Genomic DNA, 26,593 nt, shown 5'->3' with positions numbered 1-26,593 from the left:
GCCATGGTACAAATTTCAAGAGGAGTTACTGGGATAGGGTGGGGAGGCATGCGTTTAAGCAGCATGCAGTTCTGAGGGCCGCTGCAGACTTGTTGGGCCAAATGGCCTCATTCTGCACTGTAGAGATTTTATGATGCTATGAATTAAAACATTTTGAAATAAGCAATAACCATAACATCCTACCTATCCCAACACCGTCACTTTACAGGAGCATAACATCAGGGTTTACCCCTCTATCACATTCAGGATTGAACTTAACTGTTACTTTGAGAGTTTTTTCTGAGTTTGGTAGCCCCATGCTTTATTAGTCACCCAACTGAGCTTAGGGTTTTGCAAATTGGAATATCCCTATGCTGGAGCCCAACCAACTTCTTTGGTTATGAAACTTGCAAAAATGAAGTCCTCATGCTGTTTCCGAGCAGATTTAATCTGTCTCCAGGAGAAAATGTTTCATAACATTTAATTTCCACCTAACCTCTGAAAAATGAAAGCTTTCCAAGCCAAGGATGCTTTCTCTAAGCAAGATGATAAAACTCTATTCATGCTTAACAGGAAGCAAGCAAATGTTCTGTATGTTTACTCTGTCAATTTCTAAAACTCTCTTAATGCAGTCAAGTCTTAAATATCACTCCAGGGTGTCTGTCTCTCTCTCTCTCTCTCCCTCTCTCTCCTACTGTTTTTTTTAGAAAAGCCTCCAGAAATACTGTTAAGTTAATAATTAAATCCTTCATGTACACAGACCAAACCCACATGCCAAAAGTTGAAAATCCAAACTCTGAAATAAATGATATTAAATTATATATAAATCACACCCCCAAATGACAGCCGAATCATACTCAAATTTTAAATTATTTGGATTTTGCTTCTCAGTCTGCTTGTTCCAAGCCTGAGAGACGTTTGTAGAAACATTCCTTGCATGTGGCATGATACTGTGGAGTGTGACTGCAGTTCAATGGCAATGCTGAAAAGTATCTTGTAAGTGATAGTGCAAAAATGTGATGGCCTGAGACAATGATGAAGTAACTGTAGTTCTGACAGAGTTGTAGGAATTATTCTTATTTTTTAGTTTTTAGGCTTGTTTGCTGAAACGTTACATTTTGATGGCATTGGCAGAAATCATTGAGTTAGCTTCCATGTGTCAACTGCTGTCATCCTATTCTGTCGATTTTTCTCCCCATCTGTTGAAGAACTATTGTTACATTTTACAACTGCCTCTTACAAGCAGACCGGAATAAGCCAAAGAAATCCCCATTGCAAAGTTGTCAAACTTGAAGCCAGGACTAAGTTGTCTGTGCTCTTGACCCTGTGAACTGTAATCTGCCACCTGAGCCTAACAGGAATTCTAGAACCATAACCAGCTGTTGAAGCTTAAACTCTTACACCATATCGCAGATCTGCTTTCTTCCAATTTTGTAATAGTGCCAACTTTGACCTTTTCAACTTCATGCTCCCTACCCCTTTTCCCCCCCTCCGTCAATCCACTCACCCCAACCCATAATCTTTCTCATCTTATCCACCATGCTGAAATCACTTTGATCTTCAGATTTTCTACCACCTTCCTAATTAGCCTTCCTACTGTATACTTGCTCTACTTCAACTCATTCAAAATGCTACTGTCCATGTCATTATGTAATACCTTAAATATCCTTTGGATATGTTTTTCATGTGACCTTCTTTACATGAAAAGGTAGAGATATGAGATTTGATTCAATCGTCCAGAATTCTCAATATAGAATTGCAAGGGCCATATCTCGGGGAATAAATTATGTGCATTTGATTTTGTGTCCATGGTTACAATGCAATCCAAGTTTATTTATAATTAAAGTAGAATGCTGAAATATCGAGTCACAGTGAAAGTAATACATGTCACAACCATCAACCTTTCAAAAATGTACCCCGCTTGACTGGTTTAAAAACGAGTGAAATTTTTCAAGAGGAAATTCTCTGGGATACCTATGATTATTGTTTTTATTATTTGTTCATCAGATGTGGGTGTTGCTGGTTGGGCCAACATTTATTGCCCGTCCCTAGTTGCCTTGGAGAAGGTGATGGGGAGCTACAACCTTGAACTGCTTGTAGCTTGTTTGTTGTAGGTGCCCTTATAATGCCAGTCGGTGGCAAATTCCTGAATTTTGATCCAGTAACACTCAAGGAATGGTGATATATTTCCAAGTCAGAATGATGAGTGGCTTAGAGCGGAATTTGTTGGGTGGAATTCCCATGTATCCACTGCCCTGGTCCTATGATATGGAAGTAGTTGTGGGGTTTAGAAACTGCTGTTGAAGGAGCCTTGGAGAATTGTGGCAGTGCATAATGTAGGATGGCATACTATGTCTACTGAGCATTGGTGATGGAGGGAGTGGATGTTTGTGCCAGTAAAGTGGTCCACTTTGTCCTGGATGGTGTCAAGCTTCTGGAGTGCTGTTGGAGCTGCACTCATCCAGGCAAATAGGGAAAATTCCATTATACTCCTTTCTTGTGCTTTGTAGATGTGGGTCAGCTTTGGAGGATCAGGAGGTGGATTACTCACTGCAGCATTCAAACTTCTGCCGAACTGTTAACCACGGTATTTATTTGGTTAGTTCAGTTCAGTTTCTGGTCAACAATAACTCTTAAGAATGTTGATAATGTGAAATTCAGTATGGTGATACCATTAAATATCAATGAATGGTAAGATTCTCTCTCATTGAAGATGGTGATTATTTGGAAACAAATGTTTCCTGTCACTTGTCAGCTGAAGTCTGTTTATTATCTTGTTCTTGCTGCATGTAGACATGGGCTACTTCAGTCTCTGGGGAGTTGCAAGTGATGCTGAACGTTGTGTCATTACTTAGCGAACATCTCCACTTTGTCATTGACAAAGCAACTGAAGATGGTCAGGTTTCAGACACTACATGAGGAGCTCCTGCAGGAATGTCTTGGAATTGAGATGATTTATCTCCAATAACCGCAACTATCTTCGTTTGTTCTCTGTGTGACACCAACCATCGGGGTGTTTCCCCTTTGATTTCTGCAGGGCTTCAATCTCATCAGTTGGTTATGGAATTGACCTGCAGCAGATAGATTGATGAAAGTCAAGTGCAATATTTCCTCTTATTTCTTAAGGGATATATTATAACCAATGGAAAATTTAACTGCCCATTTTTGACCTGATGCCCTGAGAATTAATGTTGAAGGTGCCCAGGGCAAGTCTGTCCTGAGTATAATACTACTGTGCTGCCACCTCTGGCATTTCTGTCCTATTGGTGGGACCGGACAGTCTGAGAATATCGTGGAAACTGTACATAAGATATGTTTCCATGTGTATGACTATATCAGGCTGTTGCTTGACTAGTTTGAGATGATAACTCTTCTGCGAGTATTTAGATGCTCATAAGGTCAAATTTGTAAGACCAACAGGGCTGAGTTTTCTGTTGTCATTTTTAGTTGTCTGTCCAGTTTCATTTATTTTGTTTTCAGACCTTTAGCAGTTTGACCCAACTGAGTTCACTTTGCACTCACGTGAATGTGAGGACTGCAGGTTTCATTTTCTAAAGGGCCTTAATGAACCTGATGGGATTTCACTTGGCTGACTTGTCCATCAATAATATCATTGCATCATGACTTTCCTCAGTCAGTTGATGTTTATGTAATTTTGCCTATCTCCTGAGATGTAGAGTGAAAGGTATAAGAACTAGGGGTAGCAGTAGGCAATTCAGCGTCTCAGGCCTGCTCTGCTATTTAGTACAATCAAGGCTGATCTCATCTGCAAATTTGGCTATAATAATTCTGTTACTGCATCTAGCTCATGAATATAGATGGCAAATAGTTGAGGTTGCGGACCAAACCCAGTGACACCCCATTAGTTGCCAACCTGAAAAACGTCCATTTACCCAGCACACTGCTTTCTGTTGATTAGCCAGTTCTCTATCGAAAACAGTAAATTATCCTGACCTGATGTGATCTTACCATGTGAATTAACTTTTTGGTTTGCACTTTTTGAAAGGCCTCTGCAAGTCCTGGCATACGATTTCTGAAGTATCCCCATTGTCCACTTTGCTTGTTATATCCTTGAAGAGCTCTAGCAAATTAGTCAAACCTGATTTACCTTTCATAAAATCAGGCTGACTTTGATGGATTATATTCTTACTTTCCAAATATTTGTTGTTAGAATTTTCCTTAATAATGGATTTTAACTTTTTCTCATTGACCGAAATGAAACTAACTCATCTATAGTTTTGACTTTTTCCTCCCACTCTTTTGAATAACGGCATTGTATTAGCATTTTCTAATCCACTGGAACCTTTGCTGCATTCAGGGAATTTTGGAATGTTGATATTGAATGGAAAATGAAAAATCCTGCAGGTTCTGACAGTAGGGTTCCTTTAATGAAGAAGTCTCTTTGAAGACACTAACTGAACAGGCTAGCTTTCAGTAAACATGGAAGGATGGCTGTAATAGAAAGTCTATCCACTAACACTTCTTAATATATTTACCTCCTGTTTTACAGTGGTTTTTATAACATTCCTTAGCATACCAATGTATACTCCAGCAGGACTCATTAGCTGTGTAAGGGGAAGAAATCAGATTGATAGCACCATCGATGTTAAATATTTTGAAACTGCTGACAGACGCCAAAGACTTAGCATGAGGCCACCACAGCTGTTGCGTGTGACATGTTCAAAACTGCTAAATTACCCTATACATCATACTAGAAGAGAGTCAACAAAATCTGGATTGTGATCTATCATGCCAGCTCGCCATACTGGGTTATAATTACACTAATTGTACAACTTAACTGCCACTTAGAAAACTGACGCAAATTATTAATTATTGTTTATCATTTTCATTACACTGCTATTCTTCTCCATAAAGGCTTGAACGTATGTAGCATCACTTTGACATATTTGCATTAAAAAGTCATCCATTTTCCCCTGAATTACAGGCAGATGCAGATTTTTAGTTGACATCACAGTATTAGCTGACATCTGGTGATCACCATGCTAGCAGGATGCAACTGTGTTTACAAGCATCTAAAATCAGCTGGCATACATGGACTATTCCCAAACCTGCTGCTAATCTTCCGAATGATATGCATCTTCATTTCAGCAAAACAATGTCCTGCAGCCTGAGTTGAACTGAAACTTCATATTTTTCATGGACTGTATTCTTATTAAATTTGCTTATGGAGTGAAAGTAAACCAAGAAGTGTAGCCTCTATACTTGTTAATTCTGGCAATCTCTCATGCAAAAAAATAACTGCATTGATCCACTTCAGCTTTTTAAGAGACCATGTCGTTTTAAGTTTATAATACTCGGAATAAAGACGTAGAGGGCTTTTGGCTTTTGACAGCCTCACAAGACTCTGTAACATGTAAAATAGTCACTCTGACTCATGACATAACAAAGTGGCACATATGCATTACCAGCTTACCAGCCCATGAGTTTGAGGTGGGGGTGAAGATGCTTGGCACGGCCGCACCTCCTAAACTTATGTATTGGCTATGCAGCAGACAAAGAAAGGTAACCTTTCAGCTAAGTGAGACCTTCACAGCTATCAGCGAAGGTGCACCAAATGAAGCCATCCCATCTGAATGGATTTCTTGCTATGAGTCCATCATCTGTTGTAAATGGAAATATGTTAACACCATTACAAGCTGTCCAATGATTTTATAGCGGCAGAAGTGACAACAGAATGGAGAGCAAATTCTAATTCTTTCCAGAAATCAATTGTACACAATCACATTAATTGGTAACCTGGTAGGCAGTTCCACAGCCAGCAATGAATAGAGAGGCAGCTTTCAGCTCATAAGAGATGCTGTCGGGAAACCATTTGAAAAGCAGCAGACACTAGGGGAGGATGCATGAATGATTTAGAATCTCTTGATGTTGAATTCCTAATTTCTAACTCCTGGTTCTGAGGAAAGCATTAAACTAGGATCATAATTCTCAGATTACAGTGGTTGAATGTTGATAGGAAAGTCATTTGTAAAGCACATTTTCAGCATTCTTAATTGCAACTTGAAGCTACTTTAATATGAGAGCATGTTTACCATGACTAGATCAATGCATGACCTGTGCACCACTTTTCAGCATACCAGCCAAATACTGGAACCTCCACCTCCTAAGGTGCTTTACCAACACCATTCCAACACTTACCCAATAAGCACTGTCAGCCAGTTCCATGAATTTCAGTCGGGATTAATTGAAATTTGAGCAAAGGTGTTTGCTCTCTGTTTAGTTTGTAGGGGGTGTGCAGTGCTTGCACTGTTGGTGCCTTCACAGTAGGCTGGTATTACTGTGGAACTGAATGGAAGATGTCAAATAACGTCAGGATCATTTGGTTAATGAGGCATACCCACATTATTAAACTGTTATTTTCAAAACTAATGTTGAGTTGATCTTTATGTGAGTTCATTTTTAAAATAAAAATCATAAAATATGAGCATCACAGACAAGGCAACTTTCATTGCCCACCCCAAATGCCTCTTTTGAAAGATGATGGTCTTGCAGTGACCCAGCTTTTTGAATTGTCCATGTAATCTGGTGACATATTCAATGCTTTAGGAAGGAAGTTCCAGTATTTTGACAGAGTGACATCGAAGGAGCAATGATGTAGCTTCATGATAAGTTGTTGTGTAGTCTGGAAGGAAGCTTGCAGGTGATGTTCACATGCTTTTGTTTGCTTGCTTCTAAGTAGTAGTGCGAATGCGTTTTCAATCTGCAGTTAAGGAATAGTTCGTGAGTTATCATACAATCATAGAATCCCTGCAGTGTGGAAACAGGCCTTTTGGCTCAACATGTCCACACTGACTCTCCAAAGAGTAACCCTCCAGAGCCATTCCCTCCATTTAACCCCTGACTAATGCACCCAACCTACACATCCTTGAACACTGTAGACAATTCAGCATGGCCAAATCACCTAACCTGCATATTTTTGGATTAGATTAGATTAGATTTCCTATAGTGTGGAAACAGGTCCTTTGGCCCAACCAGTCCACACTGACCCACCGAAGAGTAACCCACCCAGACTCGTTTGGGCAATTTAGCATGGCCAATACACCTGACCTGCAGGTCTTTGGACTGTGGGAGGAAACCGGAGCACCCAGAGGAAACTCACGCAGACATGGGGAGAATGTGCAAACTCCAAACAGACAGTCACCCGAGGCTGGAATTGAACCTGTGACCCTGGTGTGGTGAGGCAGCAGTGCTAACCACTGAGCCACTGTGCCGCTCCAATAAGTCTACACTGACCCTCCAAAAAGCAACCCACCCCCCTCTGACTAATGCACCTAACACTATGGGCAATTTAACATGGCCAATTCACCTGGCCTGCTTATCTTTGGACTGTGGGAGGAAACCGGAGCACCTGAAGGAAACCCACGCAGACATGGGGAGAATGTGCAAACTCCACACAGACAGTTGCCCAAGGATGGAATTGAACCTAGAACCCTGGTGCTGTGAGGCAGCAGTGCTGACCACTAAGCCACTGTGATTGTGGGAGGAAACCCACACAGACACGGGGAGAACGTGCAAACTCCACGCAAACAGTCACCTGAGGCTGGAATCGAACATGGGTCCCTGGCGCTGTGAAGCAGAAAGTGCTAACTACTGTGCCACCCCCATCATGACTATAAGCGCTTAACATGGTCTTTAATGTCTGATGGCACCTTTCTGACCCTCCCTGCGATTCTGGATGGCAGGCAGTAGATGTGAATAGTTTTATTCCTAAGCTATCCATAGCCTCCTTGAATTATTTTGATGGAAAGTTTGACACTTGATCTGATTGTTTCTCTGTGGGTAGTCCATATCTAGTGAAAAATGTGAGTAACTCTTGCATTTTGTAGATGGACACTGCTGCCACTGTACCAGTGGTGGAGAGAATGATTGATTAAGGTGATGGGTAGGGTGCAAATCAAGAAGCAGGCTGCTTTATCCTGGATAGTGTGGTGCTGGAAAAGCACAGCAGGTCAGGCATCATCTGAGGAGCAGGAGAATTCATGTTTCATTCAAAAGCCCTTCATTAGGATGAAGGGCTTTTACCCAAAATGTCAATTCTCCTGTTCCTCGGATGTTGCCTGACCTGCTGTGCTTTTCCAGCACCATTTTCTCAACTCTGATCTTCAGCATCTGTAGTCCTCACTTTCACTTATCCTAGATAGTGTTGAGCTTCTTGAGAGTGCACTCATCTAGGCAAATAGAGATTATACTAGTGTGTTACTGACTTGTGCCTTGTGGTGCTTTGTGAAGTTAGCAGCTGAATTAATGGCCACACACTTGCCCTTCTGTTATATTCATTATATTTATTTGGATGGCCCAGCTAAGTTTCGGGTCAGTGGTAATCCCCAAAATATTTGTGTGTTAAAGGCTTGCCTTCAATAATGGAAATGCCACTAAATGTCATAGAGAAATCATTAGACTTTTGTGGATGATAGTCATTGCCTAGCACTTGTGTGATATGCCTGTTAATTGTCATTTTCAGTCCAAGACTGAATTGCATCAGCGTGTAAGCTCAGTATCTGAGTATAGCGCGACCCCTATATCTATGGGTCCTGTTACTGCGGTTTCAGTTACATGCGGTTTACTGTGGCCTGAACATATTACAGGAACATTCCAGAACCAGGAGTCTGTCAGGAAGGTAAATTTCCCATTTAAATGAATGGTTTCACTCCTATCTGCGGTTTTGTGCTTCCATGGTAGGTCTTGGAACATATCCCCCGCGAGTCGGGTGGGGGGGGGGCTACTGTAATTACAAACAGTACTGATATCATTGGTGAACATTCCTATTTCTGACATTGTGATGGAGCCAAATTCATTGATGAAGTAGCCGAAAATGATTAGGTCTGAGTCCTTACGAGCAACATGAGAAATTCCTGTTACAGTGTTCTAAATTGGCCTCCTGCAACTGCAACCAAATTCCTTTATGTTAAGTATGCCTCCAATATGATATTAAATTAACGTCAGTATAGAGAAAACTAAATTGGCACAAGGGGAAGCAGTTGCACTCAAGTAACACTAACTGGCCGATAGAGCAAACACAGTAAAGAGATTCATGAGCATTTCTGTAGGAATTTTATCATTTCAACTCTCATTTTGTAACAATCTTTTTGTAAAGTAAGCATTATTTTTCAGTGGACCTAGCAAATTTAAGGAATTTCATCTTACTGTATTGTGATAACTTAAGATGACATGAACTTAGAGCAAAGTAGATAGTCAATGCCTTGAGACTGCAACACCATTTAATAAGATCATGGCTGAATTGATTATGCCTCAAATGTGCTAACCTGTCTGTTTCTCCATTACCCTTGATGACTTTTCAATCAAAAGTCTTTTCCAGCTCAGCCTTGAAAATACTCAAATGACCCAACTTTCACTATGGTATGAGGACGAACATTTTATAGACAAATGACTCTCTGAGAGAAGATTTCTTATTAGTTAAGTCTTTTTTGGGATCCCTATAATTTTTAAAGTTAAAAATCACACCACACCAGGTTATAGTCCAACAGGGTTAGTTGGAAGCACTAGCTTTTGGAGCACTGCTCCTTCATCAGGTGATTGTGGACTCTGAAAGCTAGTACTTCCAAATGAACCAGTTGTACTATAACCTGGTGTTGTGTGATTTTTAACTTTGTACATTCCAGTCCAACACTGGCGTCTCCAAATCATAATTTTTAAACTGTGCCTTTTTTATCTACATTTCCCAGAAGAAGGGAAAGAAAACTTTCCCCACATATCTGCCTTAAGTTTTTCCCTTGTTAAGTTAAACCTATGCCCCCCAGTATTTGACATTTCTATCCAAGCCTGTCATAATTTTATACACTTCTATCATGTTGCCCTTGAGCCTGCAGTGCACCAGTGAAAGCAATCCAAGTTTGTCCAACCTTTCCTTATAGTTAATACACTTCAATCCGTCAAAATCCTGATCAACCTCTTCTGCACACTTTCCAAAGCTTCCACATCCTTCCGATAGTGCATACAGTACTCCAAATGTGGCCGAACTAAAGATTTATGCAGCTGCAACTGACTTGCTAGCTTTTGTACTTAGTGTTCCAACTGATGAAGGCAAGCATGTTGTATGCCTTCTTTATCATCTTATTTGCTTCTATTGCCACTTTGAGGGAACTGTGACCTTGCACATCAAGATCCTTCTGTATATCAATGCTCCTTAGGGTCCTGTCATTTACTGTATACTTCCTCAGGCATCTGACCTCCCAAAGAGCATCGCCTCACACTTGCAGATAGGGTTTAATCTAGACTATTTCTGTGCGAAACTTTCCAACCTACATTTTCATCTAAGTCATTTATATATATATATGAGACAAACAACAGAAGTCCCAGCACTGATCCTTGCAGAATACCAATGGTCAAAGACCTCCAGTCAGAAAAACACCCCTTTGTCTCCTATGACCAAACCAATTTCTAATCCAGTTTGCCAACTTAGTTTGGCTCTCAAGTGACTTAATCTTCTAGACCAGCCTACCATGAAGAAACTTGTTAAATGGTTCAGTAAAGTCCATGTAAACAACATCCAATGCTCTACTCTCATCAATTGTCTTTGTCACTTGCTCAAAAGCTTAATCAAGTTTGTGACTCCCCCTGTAAAAAAGCCAAGCTGACCATCCCTAATAAGTCCATTCTTTTCCAAATGCAGTAAGTTCTGTGTCTTAGAATCTTCTCCAATAATTTCTGTACCACTGATATAAGGCTCACTAGCATACAGTTATCCTGAAACATCCCTGTTTTCCTTCTTAGACTTATGAACGTTATTGGCTATTCTCTAGTTTTCTAGAACCTCGCCTGTGGCTAAAGAAGATAAAAAGATTTCTGTTAAGGCCCCAGCAATTTCCTCCCCTGCCTCATCAATCCCATCAGACCCTGGGAACCTTTCTACCTTCGTGTTGCACGTTTTGAAAAACATCACCACCTCCTTAATATCCTTCCGATATGCCCTAAAATATGAATACTCCTCCCTAATCTTACAATCATCCATGTCCTTCTCCTTAATGAGCACTTTGCATGTATGCACTAAGGACCTCATCCATTTCATCTGACCCCACACATAAATGTCCTCCTATGAAAATGAGTGGATCTGCCCTTCCCCTCATTACCCTTTTGCACCTAATGTTTGCATAAAACGCGTTGGGATTCTCCTTAATCCTACCTGCCAACTCAAATAAATCTGTTAAGCACATTTGCAGTGTGCACTCTTCTAGTCTGCTGTGACTTTTTCAGGATCATGAGAATTTTGGAAGATTAGAATCAATATGACCACTTTGTGCAGCCTCTTCTTTCTCAGACCCTCGGATGCAGACCATTAGATCTGGAGGCTTGTCCACTTAATTCCCGTTATTTTGTTCACCAGTGACAGTAATTATTCCAAGATCCTTCCTCCCTTTTGGTTCTTGGTTATCTGTTGCTCTTGGGGTGCCTCATATATCATCTGTTATGAAGACAGATATAAAATTCTTGTTCAAAGTCACAACTGTTTTGGAGTTTCCATTATTAGTTCCCCAGATGCACTGTTTAAAAGAACAATATTTAGTTTAACTATTCATTTCCTTTGTATGTACTTGTAGAAGCTTTTTCTCTGATTTTAAAGTTCTTTCTAGTTTTCTCTCTCACTTCAATTTCTAACCCATCTCCTTCATAATTCACGCAGTTTTTAAACATTCTGGAGTTCTGTTTGTTTGTGCAATTTTCACTTGTTTCTGTTTTAATAGATTGGAGCAAGATGTGTGCATATCTGAATTGGGAGTTGGAGAAAATGTTCTTCACTCTTTGCCCCTAGAATGCTTATTGTGACCCTGAGGTTTATTGCAATTGTAGTACGGTAGCAGAAGATTGGAGGAAGAAGATAAATAAAAGTTTTAAGAATAAATGCTCAATGTAAGGTTATTTTATTGAACGGTAGTAAATAGAATAGTTCTGCCTAATTGTTCGTTGACAGTGTTATGTTACAATGAGGTTGCATTGATGCAAGTTTTCTAGTCTGATCTTTGAGTTCATCCTATCTCCCACCTGCAGTGTTTCAGATTTCAAATTCACTGAATTTTGTTAATGTGGTGTTGAAGTGCAGAAACAGTCATTATTTAATCAGCAGTCCAATGCAGACTGGCATTCTCAGGAAGACCGAATGGACAAGGTACTCTTTGTGGGCTGCAAAGGCCAGGATGAAGAATTGTCTCTGTTACTTGCACATTTCCCCACAGTTAAATTAGTACCTGATATTTTCCTATTTTTGTTAAGGGCTTAAGTTGCTGAGATTCTTAAGATACGAGTTTCCTCATATCTGAAAGTACTTTACAATCCTGTTTTTTTTTAATAAGCTTCAAGTGAAGATTTTTTAAAATCCTCACACAGTATTTTTCATTATGTAAATGTTGAAGTGGTGAAAACAAAAATATCTAAAATGTTTTAACTTTTGTTTTTGTATTCTGAGCAGAACCCATGAGGTCACCAAAAAGCCTGAAAATTGCGGAGATATATGCTAGACATCTGACTGTTGAATTGGAGTCTCTGGGCTACAATGTCACGCGGTGTCACACATTCAATGTCACTGTGTGCTACCATTACTTTGGTCACAACAAAAGCCAAGCTGACTGCATGGAAATGGATCAGAAATCACCCCGACATATTATTGAACACCTGCCACCTTATACAAACATCAGTATCAAAATGATTCTGACGAATCCAGAAGGAAGAAAGGAGAGTGAAGAGGTTGTCATCCAGACAGATGAAGATGGTAATTATTACTTTTTCATTACCATAATTACTGTGAATTTTTTTAACTTTATGCAATTTTTCCATTTTATTCAATGAGTTTGAAAATGCATTAATTTTCTGGGGCAGTTTTTGCAGCCCTCTGAAGAGTGTGCCTTGCATGAAAAATGATAACATCTTTAGGTTAAATTTATGGAGATTTCACTAATTGTGGGCAAGTTCATTCAAATTAGTTAGATTGCCAAGGACACTAGTAAGGTTATTGGTGCAAATCACACTGGCTGCATTTAAAAATATATCTGCTGAAGTGCAGCCATATTTCATCTTTTAGTAAAATTAAAGAAAATATATTTTGTGGCACTTCACAATTGCATACATTTTTAAAAAATAGATTTTGAGCAATATGTAAACGGTGGGGGATGAGGTATTGGCCACAGGGGTAGAGGAGTTGGTGATACTAAAGGTGATGCAAAGGTGTGGAAATATACTTCAGCTTAAAAATCAAGTTCATATAGAAATGGGCAAAATTATGGAGGTAACATTAAAATAGAGTACGTCCAGTGACTGAGAAAGCATTGGAGTTGATGGCCAGTGTACAGAAATAGTTCTTATTTTCCCAAACTTCTCCTGAAGAGAATTAGAATTTTTCTTTCAAGATGAAATGTCAAACAATCAGACTGACAGCAGGTAAGCAGTGGGTGAGCACGTACTGCAGTAATCAGGCAGTTGAATGAAACAGGGCAGGGGCCATTATACTTAGTTACCCAACAGAGGAGATACCTTGGAATGGAACTGAGGTATCAATTTTGGCAAAGCAAACAAAGAAATGAAGGAGAAATTATCAGACACATACTTAATGTCATTTGTAATGTATGTTAGGGTTATTTCGTACTGTGGGTGGGAATGAAAATTTATTGCAAGGATTTGAATATGGAAATAAGGAAGAGGTAGATACAGAACTAGGAAGGTGAACTCATGTTCAAGAACCTGGAAAACAAACCTGTGGAGAAGTGGTAGTAGTTTGCAAGGTCAGGTGGGTGCAGCATATTTTTTCATTGCACTGAAAATTATCTCGATAGGAGGAGAATAATATTTGAGGTGCACTCAGTATTTGCAGGAAATATCTTTACAGTTGTAGTTCAAGTTTCAATTAATGATGTAGTTTGTTTTAACGTAATTCCCAAGCGTGGGATATTAATTGGTAGAGAGCACTTAATAGCATTCCAAAAATACTAACTCATTAAGGGGTTGGGGGTGGGAGAGGATGAGGTGGATAAACACAAGAGGTATCACTAATGGGACTAAAGGCGGACGGATCCCTGGATCTGATGGCTAGCATCCGTGCATTTTAAAGGATGTGGGTGCAGAAGTAGTAATCTTCTAAGAATCCTTAGATGTTGGAACAGTCCCAGAGAGCTGGAAAGTTGCTCATTTAAAATGGAGGGAGAAAAATAAACCAGTAACTCTAGGCCAGTTAGCTTAACATCTGTTGTTTGGAAAATGTAAATTCATTCAAAAGGATGTCATAACACAGCATTTAGAAATACATAATATAATCAAGCAGAGTCAGCATGGCTTCATGAAGGGGATGTAATCTCTGCCAAAATTATGAAAGTACTTTGAGAAGGTAACAAGCAGGATAAATAAAGGGGAACCAGAGATGTAATAAATTTTGATTATCAAAATGTGTTCAATAAGGTGCCACAGGTTAGGCTAATGAGGTCATATGTTATCATAGCTAGAGGATTGGCAACCTGTAACTGGTAGAGTGCCACAGGCATCAGTGCTGGATCTGCAATTATTTACAATACCTATGAATGACTCCGGTGAGGAAAGTGAATATAGTTTGGAAAACTTACAGGTGATACAAAAGTAGTGTGAATTAAAGTGGTGACGTTGACGTGAGGAGTCTACAGAACAATAGACAGGTCAAGCAGTGGGCAAAAACTTGGCAGATGGAATATAATATGGGAAAGTGTGAAGTTAGGCACTTTCATAAGAAGAATAAAGGAGCTTTTGATAAGAAGAATAAAGGAGCTGAATGCTACTTAAATGGAGAAAAACTGCAGAAAGTTGTAGCACAGAGGGACTTGGAAGTCCTCATGCATGAATCACAAAAGCTAGGACCTGTGTCCTGCAGGTAATGGGGGGACTACTTTTATGTAAGAATGTTAACCTTTAGGTTGAATAAAGTATAAAAATGGAGAAGTCTTGGTAAAAGTACACAAGGCAGTAGCTGCAACCATGAACATTATTTGGTCCTTTATCTAAGGTAAGATATATTGGCAATAGAGACAATGTAGAGAAGGTTCCCTTGGCTGATCCAGGGGATGAAGGGATTTTCTTAGGAGAAAAGGTTGAGTCTGTTGAGTTTATACTCATTCGAGTTAAGCTGAATGAGACACCACTTCTTGAAAAAAAACTTTTGAGGGGCTTAATGGGATATAAATTGCAAGGTATTTTCCCCTAAGGGAAGCATAGTCTTAGAGTGAGGTGTTGACCATTTAATGAGAGGTGAGGAGGAAGTTTTTTCTCAGGATAGTAAATCTGGGGAGTTCTGTAATGCAGAAGATTGCTGAGGCTTGTGCCATTAAGTATATTTAAGACTGAGATAGACAGATTTCCAATCAATAAGGGAATCAAGGGTTATAGGAAAAAGTCAGGATTACCAGATTAGCCATGATCTAATTGTGTGGTAGAGGAGACTTAATGGGATAGGAGACCTACTTCTGATCCTACATTTCTTGGTCTGAGGGCAGCCCATCCAGTTTGGAGGTTCACCTTGATAATCTGGGCTTTCATTATTTTAGAACCCTGGCCACATCCATTTTAAATGAACAAGGTGTACAATTTGGCATTTATTTTAGGCTCTCAAACTGTAACAGTCCACTGGCCAATGTCTGCACAAGTCCACTAACATCTGAGGTGTTGTTGGCTCTGCAATGTTCCAGGAATAATTTTCACTTTCATCTTTGCTTGTATTGCAAGTCGACTGACTGAATTCTTCACCTACTATTGTAATGTAAAACCTGTTACACTGTGGGACTCCATAATGCTTACCCTGTCTGCCTTATATTTGACCTGTGCAGAACTGTGGAACATTGGCATCAAGTTTTACACTATAATAACAGATTAATGACCCAAATTTTATAGTCCACAAATTGACAGTGCTTGTTCCTGACCCCAAATTCTGCCTTCAAAGATCTATCTCTGTGACTTCGACTTCACTTTATGCAATGCTAATTTCATTCTAGTCTGTTGTTGAAAATCTTTGGAATGATCATGCAGTTAATCATGTTCAACAATTCGAACTTTTTAAACAAAACAAGATGTTGAAATCCTATTCTATTTTGAATTGATCATTTCATTAATTAGTATGACAAAAAGTTTCTTCATTTTTGCGTGGTTCCTCTATTCAAATAATGAATGGCTCAGGGAGTCATTTCTCATTCCCCTCAAGAGAATGCTGATTTCTCGGGTCTTGCTGAAAGATACTTAAATATCAGGAATTTGTTGCAATTATGTACCTCTTCCTAGGGATATGATTTCTCTTCACACGTTTGGAATAAATTGTACAAAATTTGAAGTGAGACGGTTGATATGTTGAATCAAAATTTGAACTGGTTTCCAATTTAGGAGGTACAATGCAATCTAATTAGTGGAAGAGGATAGACGTAGCTATCTGCAACAGTGTACATCTTACTGAATTGGGCAAATTCTACCTCAAACATCAATTATTGTAGGTTAGTATCTATGCACATGTGACAAAACTATATTCCACAATAACCAGTTAATCTAAAGAAGCTATATGTGGCCCTGATCATTTTGCCAGACTCCACCATCAACAAAAATATAAATGCAGATTGAGGGATGAAATCTTAGTTCTATTGTTGCACGCCAAGTGTTACCCCCTCAAATCTTTCTCTCTCGCTTTTCATTTCATTTCTGTGGTGCAGGGCATCTGTATAAACTTCACTTTCAATGTATTTGTAAAACCTAATCAAAATAAAACAAATGTTCCAATATTATCCTGGTATAATTTTTGGATTATTCAGGATTTGCTTGCCACATCTTGAACTCCTGACATCCCAAACTTCTAGCTTTTCCAGAATGATTTAGTGTCTAATAATCTGATTACTGTCCACCCCACTACTAAAGTGAGTGGGTCTAAGAGAAGACACATACAGCTATGGCAGCTGGTTAGTTCTTCTAATGACAGGTTTTCAATTTGATGGGCAGAGATTAAGGATCCGATCAGATCCTTAAACCTTCACATTTCATTTGACTCTGAGCTAAACTTCAGAATCCCCATCTTCCCTATTATAAAGACTGCCAACTTTCACATTCACAACATCACCCATTTCCAATCTGCTTTACCCAATCCTCTGAAAATCACCATTCCAGCCTTTGTCTCCCCCTAACCCTCCATAACTCTATATAATTCTCCAGTCCTACACCTTCAAGGCCTCTGTGTTCCTTCATCTCTGGTTATTTGCCCTACCATTTGCAGCCATACACAAAGCAGGTTATGCCACAAGGTCTGGAAATTCATCTCTTAGTATCTATGCATGTCCATCCCTCACTGCACTTTGTTCCCTTCTTAAACCACACTTTTTGATCCGGCTTTCAGCCTGCCTCTCACCTGCTTACAATTGATATCTTTGATATTTAAACACAAGTTTTTCTTCAACATTATGTCTTGTGCTTAAATGATCATGTAGGACTGAAAAGTGAAATACCTGTTTATAATCTATAATGATATTTCCTGTTACAATTATTAGCAAACTTTTCCCTCATGAATTGGCCTGCATTGACTCAATCAGTGTTTTCTGACTCTTAAATTTAGTCTTTGGCCCTAATTTAATACATGTAGTATTCGTTCAATTCAAGTTTATATTTTTTTTGTAGTTTGAGTGTTTCATTGAGAGTAATGGAGCACTGATTAGTGAAACTTATGAACCTCTTTTTAAAAAAAAATAGATTCAGGTTCTTGAAATCGGTTCTTACTGCCTTGAGTCAGATATTTTTTCTATCAGTCACATCAGTTATACGTTACGCCATCAGTGAATTAAAAACAAAATGCCCCATTTCTATTTTTTGAGTATTTGTGTTTGGAAAAAGACCCTTGATTAGATTGAGTATATTTTTATTTGTTTTCCTTCCGCATATTATGTTTTCATAAATTTCTTTTCAAGAAAGTTCTGAAGGAGCACAAGGTGCAACAGGCCTGAAGAACCCTGGAGGTTAAATAGCACAGTTCAGTACTAGTAATAAACACTTCTGTGGTTTGACACAAATTTCTTAGCTGTATTTAGCAGCATGGTTTGCCTGCCTATTTTAAGGGATTCAATATCTATGTTAAAATAGCAGACAAAAGAATTTTATGTAAATGTACTAATGAGTTTGAGATTATAAATGGGCCCTGGGGCACCAGAAATCAAACAAAACTTGCTTCATCCTCTGTTTACATTCATTCTCATGATGAAGCAAATCTAGTAGTTTGGACAAATCTAACAAAGACTTAGTATTTGTCATTCAGATTTTTTTTCGAAATCTGCAGCTGTTGCTTTGTGTTCTGTATCATTGGGAGGAATGTACTCTCTGAACTAATTATTCTATGTTGTGTACCAACCTGTGACAAGATGAGAACGCTATTTGACTCCTCAATGCTGCTCTGCCATTCAACAAGAGTTGTTTCTGTTTCAAATTCCATCTTTCCATCTACCTCTGTTAACCTCTGATTCCTTTGCCTAAAAGGGGTCTGTGCACCTCTGCCTTAATAAAAGAGTCAATGATACCGCCGTCTGATGCAGAGTGCACCAAAGTTGTACAGCCGTCAGAAAAATGTCTCCTCATCTGTATTGAAATAGCAACTATTGATTTTAAAACAGTGCCCCCTAGTTCTGGACTCACCAGTACCATCTTTTTCATGTACACAGTATCAAGACCATTTAGGATCTTACATGGTTGAAACTTTACTCTTCTGAACTCCAGTAAACAAACAAACTCAGCCTGTCCACTCTATTGTCATAAGGCAAGCTGCTCATTCTAGTTTCAATCTAATAAACCTCCTCCACCTTCAGTGTATTTACATCCTTTCTTAAATTAGAATCCAAATTTGCAATGTTGGAGATATGGTCTCACCAATGCCCTGTGTAACTGTAGAATACCATTCTTTTATGTTCAATTCCACTCATAATAACGGATAGCATCCCATTAGGGATCTTTATTACATACTGTGCATTCATTCCAATTTCTTGTGACTCATACATGGGAACAGCTAAAGCACGCTGTGCCTTTGAAATCTGCTGTCGTTCTTCATTTAAGTAATACTTTTTTTTGTTCTTCCTGCTGTAGTGAATAATCTCACAATTTCCCACATTTTACTTCATCTGCCAGATTTTTGCATATTCTCTCAACCTACCTATAGCCATCTGTAAAATCCTAATGTCGTCTTCAAATATCTTTCTGTTTTCTGTGAACTTAGCTTCTATTTCTTCACCCCCCTCATTCTAAGCCTTTGATGTAAATTGTAAAAAGATCCAGCACACTTCGCTGCACGTCAGCACTCATTACATCTTGCCATTATTCTTTTATCAATATGAACTTCCGCAAAGAATGGATGGAAACTTGACAGGTTGAAAGTGTAAAATCCATAAGTGGGCCCTAGATGGATAGTAGAATCAAAGTTTGCAGAGCAAAACGTTTTCCTTCTGATCATTCTATTTATTCTAAACACAGCTGAATGTTGGCTGAGAACAGGCTATTGAATTAATCTTACATTATATAGCAAAACCTTTATTAAATATATTAAATGTCTTAACCTTTGCACACATATCAAAGTGACTTTTGTTTTATAAGCCTTAAATTTATAATTAAAACTACCAATATACAGTAGTTCTTTAATACTAGAATCAAACTCTGCCAGCAGTATTACACATCGTAAGATGTTTCAGGGTCAGGCAATGAATTTCAGATGGGGAGACATTTGGAGTTGTACTTGGACAATTTATTAAGCCACAATTGTTATACTCCACATTTAGTTTGATCTTGATTTTCTGTTTGTTAGTGTCTACTCAGGAACACAAAACCTTCAGCAATTGGACATATTATCATTAACATTTGCCGAGATAACCATTTGCTGGAATTATCAACCTTACTTAATCAACCGTACTTAATTATAGCTCCAATTCATTGACCTATACATTTCCAAACACATTCATTGATCACAATGTGTAATCTAATTTGAATATCTGTCCTTACTTACCATTTGCTATTCATGTTACATCATCAATTATGGTTACTATTCAAGCCACAAAGGGCATATTTGCAGTTGGACAAAGCTGAATTCTAGTGGTGAGGTGAAAGTGATGGTCATTGACATCATGGTCACATTTGACCAATTGTAACATCTCGGGGCCCTAGCAAAACTGGAATCAATTGGAATTAGAAGGAAAACCTTCCAGTGGTTACAGTCATCCTTGGCACATAGGATTGGTGGAGATCAGTCATCTCAGCTCCAGGACATCTCTGCAGGAGTTCTTCATGGTAGGGGTCTAAGGAAAACCATCTTCAGTTGCTTCAACAATCACCCTACCTCCATTGTAGGAGCAGAAGTGGGGGTGTTCGCTGATGATTACATCATGTTCAGCACCATTCGCGATTATTCGGATACTGAAGCTGTCATGTTCAAATGCAACAAGATATGGACTATATCCAGCTTGGGCTGAAAAGTGGTAAATAACATTGTGCCTGTCAGGCAATGACTACCTTTAATAAGAGACTATCTATCTGCTGCCCCTTGTCATTCACTGATGTTACTACATCTGAAACCACCACTATAACATCCTGGGGATTGCTGTTCAGCAAAAAACTGAATTGGACTAGCTATAAATAAAATGGTTACAAGAGCATGCCAGAGGTTAAGAATCCGACAGCAAGAAACTCACATTCTGACTCTCCAAAGCCTGTCAACTACCTACAAGGCACAAGCCAGGAGTGTATGGAATACTCCTTATTTGTCTGGACGAGATCAAATCCAACAACACTCAAGAAGCTTGGTGCCATCCAGGACAAAGCAGCCCACTTGATTGGCACAACATCCAAGCATCAATTCCTTCCAACACAGATATTCATTAGCATCAGTGTGTGCTATCTACAAATGCACTACAGAAATTCACCAAAGGTCCTGAGACAATACTTCCCAAACCCAAGACACTACTGTCCAGAAGGCCAAAAGCAGCAGGTACATGGGAACACCACCATGTGAAAGATCCCCGCCAAGCCACTCACCATGACTTGAAAATATATCACTCCTTCCATCTCATTCAGTCAAAATCCTGGAATTCCCTTCCTATTTCATTATGGTCAACCAACACCATGTGGACTGTAGCAGTTCAAGAAGGCCACCCAAGAGCTACCATCCAGAAAGACAAGGCAACCGATACATGAGAACACCACCACATGCAAGTTCCCTTCCAAACCACTCACCATTTTGACTTTGAAATATTCCTATTCCGATTCAACTATTCCTTCCATGTTGATAGGTTAAAATCCTGGAATTCCCTTCCCTTTGGCACTGTAGTCTGACTATATCACGTGGACTACAGGAGCTCACCACCATCTTCTCAAGGACAACTAGGGATTGATCAGTCAATGACACCCACCTTCCATGAGTGAATGAAATACTTTCAAACTAGATGATTAGAATTAATACTCCCTCTAACCGGGGGAACATGAAAAATGCACATCAAGAGGGAATCATTGCACAAAGCTCAGAGGTTCACATTTCCCATATATTTTCATGTCTCTGATTTGTATGTTATGAGTCTTTCATCTGTATTGCCAAGAAATTTTTGAAACTCCATCAGCTCTTCTTTTTGATTTCCAACTTGCCAGAGATTTTGAGCAGGGGATGGAATGTATAAATTCAAGTAGGAATTAAGTTGTGCTCTCTCAGCCTAGTACAATTATCCTGCAATCCTTAAATGCTTTGTCTACTTTTGGTCTTCATTTCAGTGCAATTACTGGAAAAGTTGGTTTGTCACAGAAGTGTTGTTAAGTGCTGTTAAGTGTTGTTAAGTGCTGTTCCACCATCTACAAGGCTCAAGTCAGGAATGTCATTGAATACTTGTCTGAATGAGTGCAACACTAATAATATTCAGGAAGCTTGACATCGTCTGGGACAAAGCAGCCTACTTTATTAGCGCCACATTCACAAGCATTCATTCCATCCACCACTGACACTCAGTAGCAGCAGTATGTACTATTTACAAGATGCAATGCAGAAACTCACCAAAGACCTTCAGACAGCACCTTTCAAACCCATGACCACTTCCATCTAGAAGGACAAGGGCAGCAGATACATGGAAACACCACCACCTGCAAGTTCCCCTCCAACCAATCTACATCCTGACTTGGAAATATATCGCCATTCCTTCACTGTCACTGTGTGAACATCCTGGAGTTCCCTCCGTTATGGCAATGTGGGTCTACCAACAGTATATGGTCTATAATGGTTCAAGAAGGCCTTCACTACCAACTTCTCAAGGGCAACTAGGTTTGGGCATTAAATGCTGGCCAGTCCAAAGCCCACAAGAGAATTAAAAATTTGTCTTTATTGAGTACAGCATCTGAAGTTTCCACATATGACAATTTCAGGTCTCCCTGACTTGATGCAGTAAAGAAAATTATTCACTGAGGAACAAATTTCATTTGACTTGGGTAGTCTTGTATGCACTCACTGCATTTTTAATTAATAACTGCAGTCAAAGTCAATTTTATGATTTAAAGTAATTCATTTTTTAAAAACAAAGTGTGATATAACTAATGCTGAAAGATATCTGACCAATATGGTTATATATTCCCAATTGGCAAAATTGACATTTTTAAGAAAGAAATGTGATTAGCTTTTTATATAGTCTGTGTATTCATGAAACAACAGAGGAACAATGTATGCTGCAAATGATGAATACCCTTAATAAAGGAAGTCTTGCAGAAGCTAGACATCTCAAAGCATTTTAATCCTATAATGAGCAAATAAAATAAATGCACAATATTTGCTTTGTTTTATACCTTTCCATGGCTGAGGGTGGGATGGAATTTAGATTCATTTGTGGTGCTTCCACAGCTATAACTATTGTGGATATACATTCAGGAGTGGAAGATGGGTTAAAAACTGAAGGGCTTTTTGCTGCTGATATATTTTTCATTTCAGCTGCTGTTATGTTGCATGCAGTATTTAATTTCTGCTCAATTTCTAGTTGGTCAAATGTTGAATTGCGTAGGTAACAGCGTCTTATTTGGGGGATGTGAACTTGTGCAGAAATGATACTTGCATTAAAACATTTCTCATTCCTGTTGCTGAAGAGCACAACAGTTGACACGTAAAATCTATGCTTAGAAATTTATGATTGCTGAGGATAAGGATGTACTGGTTAAACAGTATCATTTTGGATGTTCAGAAGGGAAGAATGATTTATCATTAAACAATGGGTAGAGAAATAAAAGATATAACTACTTCTGTGTTTTTTTTTAGCCGTCGTTGTTACAGGAAATCCTTGGGAGACTGAAATTAGGAGCAGGAGTAGGCTATTCAGCCTCTTGAGGCCTGCTTTACCATTCGATATGATCGCGATTGATCATCCAACTCAGGAGCTTGTTCCTGCTGTCTTCCCATACCCTTTGATCCCTAATAACGAGATCTAACTCCTCCTGGAAAGCATTCAATATTTTAGCCTCAACTGCTTTCTGTGGCAGAGACTTTCTCAGGCTTACCATGCTCTGGGTAAAGAAATTCTTCTTCTCTAACTTCAATGGACTGCACTCCTTCATAGCTGGAACATCCTTCCTCAAATAATCAGACCAGAATTGCTGACATTTTACCAGGTTTGGTCTCACTAAAGCCCTGTACATTAGTAGCAAGAAATCCCTACTCAAATCCTCTCGTTACAAAATCCAACAAATCTCTTTTACTGCCTCCTGCACCTACATTGCTTATTTTCAGTAACTGGAGAACAAGGTCACCAAGTCTCATTGCAACTTCCCCTTTCCCAGTCTATTACCATTCAGATAATAATCTGCTTTCCTGTTTTTTGTTTCTCATATTTATCCACATTATACTTCATTGGCCACGTGTTTGCACACTCAGTCAACTTATCCAAATCACACTGAAGCACCTCTGCAAGCTCCTCACGGTTTATTCTCCCGCCCTGCTTTGTGCCACCTGAAAACTTGGAGTTATTGCATTTCATTCCTTCATGTAAATCATTAATATATCTTGTGAATAGCTGGGGACCAAGCAGTGATCTCTGAAGTACCCCACTTGTCAATGGGTTGCTACTCACATAATGACTATTTTACTCCTACTCTTTGTTTCCTTTCTGTGAACCAGTTCTGTATCTATTTCGGTAGACTGGGTGGATACAAAGGCATCCAGACAGTTATGTTTAGACATAATATACAATATTGTTCTGAAGGAGCTAATGCTCTTAGCATATTGGCATTACATTGTTAGAATGCCATGAATTTTTCCAGCCAACCTTAAAGCAATGTTGGTCATTAAATTTTAGTTTGGCCAGTGTCTTCAAAAAAACTCTTCATGAGCAGCAACTGCTTACAATTCTTTCAAACTGCAGCTGAAGCTGTGAGCAAATTGGTGCCAAAAACAGCAAAGCTGCAAATAGAATAAAAGCTGGAAATGCTCAGAATCTGAGAGGAATGAAGTTGATTGTTAGCTCAAAACTCTTTCAACAGAACAGTATGTTTGCTTAAATGCCTGCCATTACCCAGCTATACATTCTTTGTTATAGAATTGTTAACAGTTTCCTTTCATATAGCACCAATTATTTTCTGTACTATTACAAAATGTTGGGAGTTCAGAAACTCCAGTGTGCTTAGGTTTTCTGATATAAAGAAAATTTGGCATTTTTCCATCATTTCATGATTCTTCTGCCTTCTGGAATGTTTCCGTCAGCTCAGCAAGGACATTAAATATTTTAAGTCTAAATTTGGAAGACTCTTAATTAACAAAAGAGTCAGAGATTTTTGGGGAGATGGGAAAGTTGTTGAGGCCAAAGTCAGATTAGCCATGATCCTTTTGAGTGATGGAACAGGCTCGAAAGGCTAAATGACATCATCCTCCTCCTAATTTGTATGAATATAGCATTTCCACATCAGGTCATTGATATGAGTTCTCAAAATTACTGCAGAGAAACTGGGAGATGAGCTCGTCTTACCCTCCCAAGCCAAGATGAGTTGCAGCAGGAGCGGAAATCAGCTAGTAACATGACTTATGTCAAATAACAAATTGTTGGAAACTCAGCAGGTCTGGCAGCATCTGTGGAGCAAATCGCAGTTAGCATTTTGGATCCAATTCTTCAGAACTGGTTATGTCTTTTGTTCAGCTCATATTGCTGGCTGCCTTCCATGGTAGACAAGCAGGAGGCTGGAAGAAAACAACCAGTCATGTAGCATCAGGAGGTCTGTAGCCTCAGGAGGTCAGCTGAGGAGTGGCAGATGGAATTTAATTTAGATGAATGTAAGGTATTGCATTTTGGAAAGGCAAATCAGGGCCTTACCTGTAAAGTAGATGATAAAGTCCTGGGGTGTGTTGCTGAATAAAGAGACTTTGCAGTGCTGTTCAGAATTCCTTGAAAGTGGAGTCAAAGGTAGATACGATAATGAAGAAGGCGTTTGGTATGCTTTCCTTTATTTGTCAGAGCATTGAGTATTGGAGTTGGGAGGTCATGTTGCAGCTGTACAGGTCATTGGTTAGGCCACTTACGGAATATTGTGTGCAATTCTGATCTCCCTCCTATCGGAAGGATGGTGTGAGACTTGAAAGGATTTAGAAAAGATTTACAAAGATGTTGCTATCGTTGCAGGGTTTGAGGCTACAGAGGGAGGCTGGATAGGCTGGGGCTGTTTTCCCTCGAGTGTCGGACGCTGAGAGGTTTATAAATTCGTGAGAGGCATGGATAAGATAAATAGACAAGGTCTTTTTCCCTGTGGTGGCGGAATCTAGAACTAGAGGACATAGATTAGATTACTTAGTGTGGAAACAGGCCCTTCGGCCCAACAAGTCCGCACCGACCCTACATTAACCCCTGCCCCTAACACTATGGGCAATTTAGCATGGCCAATTCACCTAACCTGCACATTTTTGGACTGCAAACTCCACACAGACAGTTGCCTGAGATGGGAATTGAACCCGGGTCTCTGGCGCTGTGAGGCAACAGTGCTAACCACTGTGCCACTGTGCCGCCCTGTGGATTTAGGGTAAAAGGGGAAAGATATGAAAGGGACCTAAGGAGCAACCTTTTCATGCAGTGGATGGTGCGTGTATGGAATGAGCTGCCAGAGGAATTGGTGGAGGCTGGTACAATTGCAACATTTAAAAGGCATCTGGATGGGTGTATGAATAGGAAAAGTTTAGACGGATATGGGCCAAGTACTGGCAAATGGGCCTAGAGTAGGTTAGGATATCTGGTCGGCATAGATGGGACCCAAGTGTCTGTTTCTATGCTGTACATCTCTGTGACTTTAAGTCAACGTTTTGGGTATAACCCTTCTTCAGGAGTGAAGAATTATACTTGAAATGTTGACTTCTCCACCCCTGATGCCGCCTGGCTTGCTGTGTTCTTCCAGCCTTCTGCTTGTCTACTTTGGATTCTGCCATCTGCAGTTTTTTTTAAAGCTCTACCTGCTTTTCATGAGTGAGCATGTATGAAAATAACAGTTGGGAATCATTGACAGGTTCACCCTCAGTTGTCAATCTCCAGAATCCCCAACACACTTCTGACAGAGTGAGAGGACTCCAGCTGGGAGCTGTAAGTCTGTCCATATTCTTTTCTCTCTCACTCTCACTCCCTCCGTCCCTATGCTCTCTCCCTAT

The 26,593-nt window shown here is 39.4% G+C and overlaps 1 protein-coding gene across 7 annotated transcripts in view; it reads left to right on the top strand.

Moving 5' to 3' along the window:
• Positions 1-26,593, top strand: part of ptprk (protein tyrosine phosphatase receptor type K) — a 603,086-nt gene that overhangs the window by 381,173 nt on the left and 195,320 nt on the right. For all 7 annotated transcript variants that reach the window (XM_072556025.1, XM_072556024.1, XM_072556023.1 and 4 more), the window contains exon 8: positions 12,422-12,721. In XM_072556025.1, coding sequence (XP_072412126.1) covers positions 12,422-12,721 — 300 coding nt within the window. The remainder of the gene's footprint in view (positions 1-12,421; positions 12,722-26,593) is intronic.

This window comes from Chiloscyllium punctatum, chromosome 3, assembly GCF_047496795.1.
Source record: "Chiloscyllium punctatum isolate Juve2018m chromosome 3, sChiPun1.3, whole genome shotgun sequence".
Lineage (NCBI taxonomy): Eukaryota > Metazoa > Chordata > Chondrichthyes > Orectolobiformes > Hemiscylliidae > Chiloscyllium > Chiloscyllium punctatum.
The sequence above is the reverse complement of the archived record's forward strand: the minus strand, read 5'-3'. Positions and strand labels throughout refer to the sequence as shown.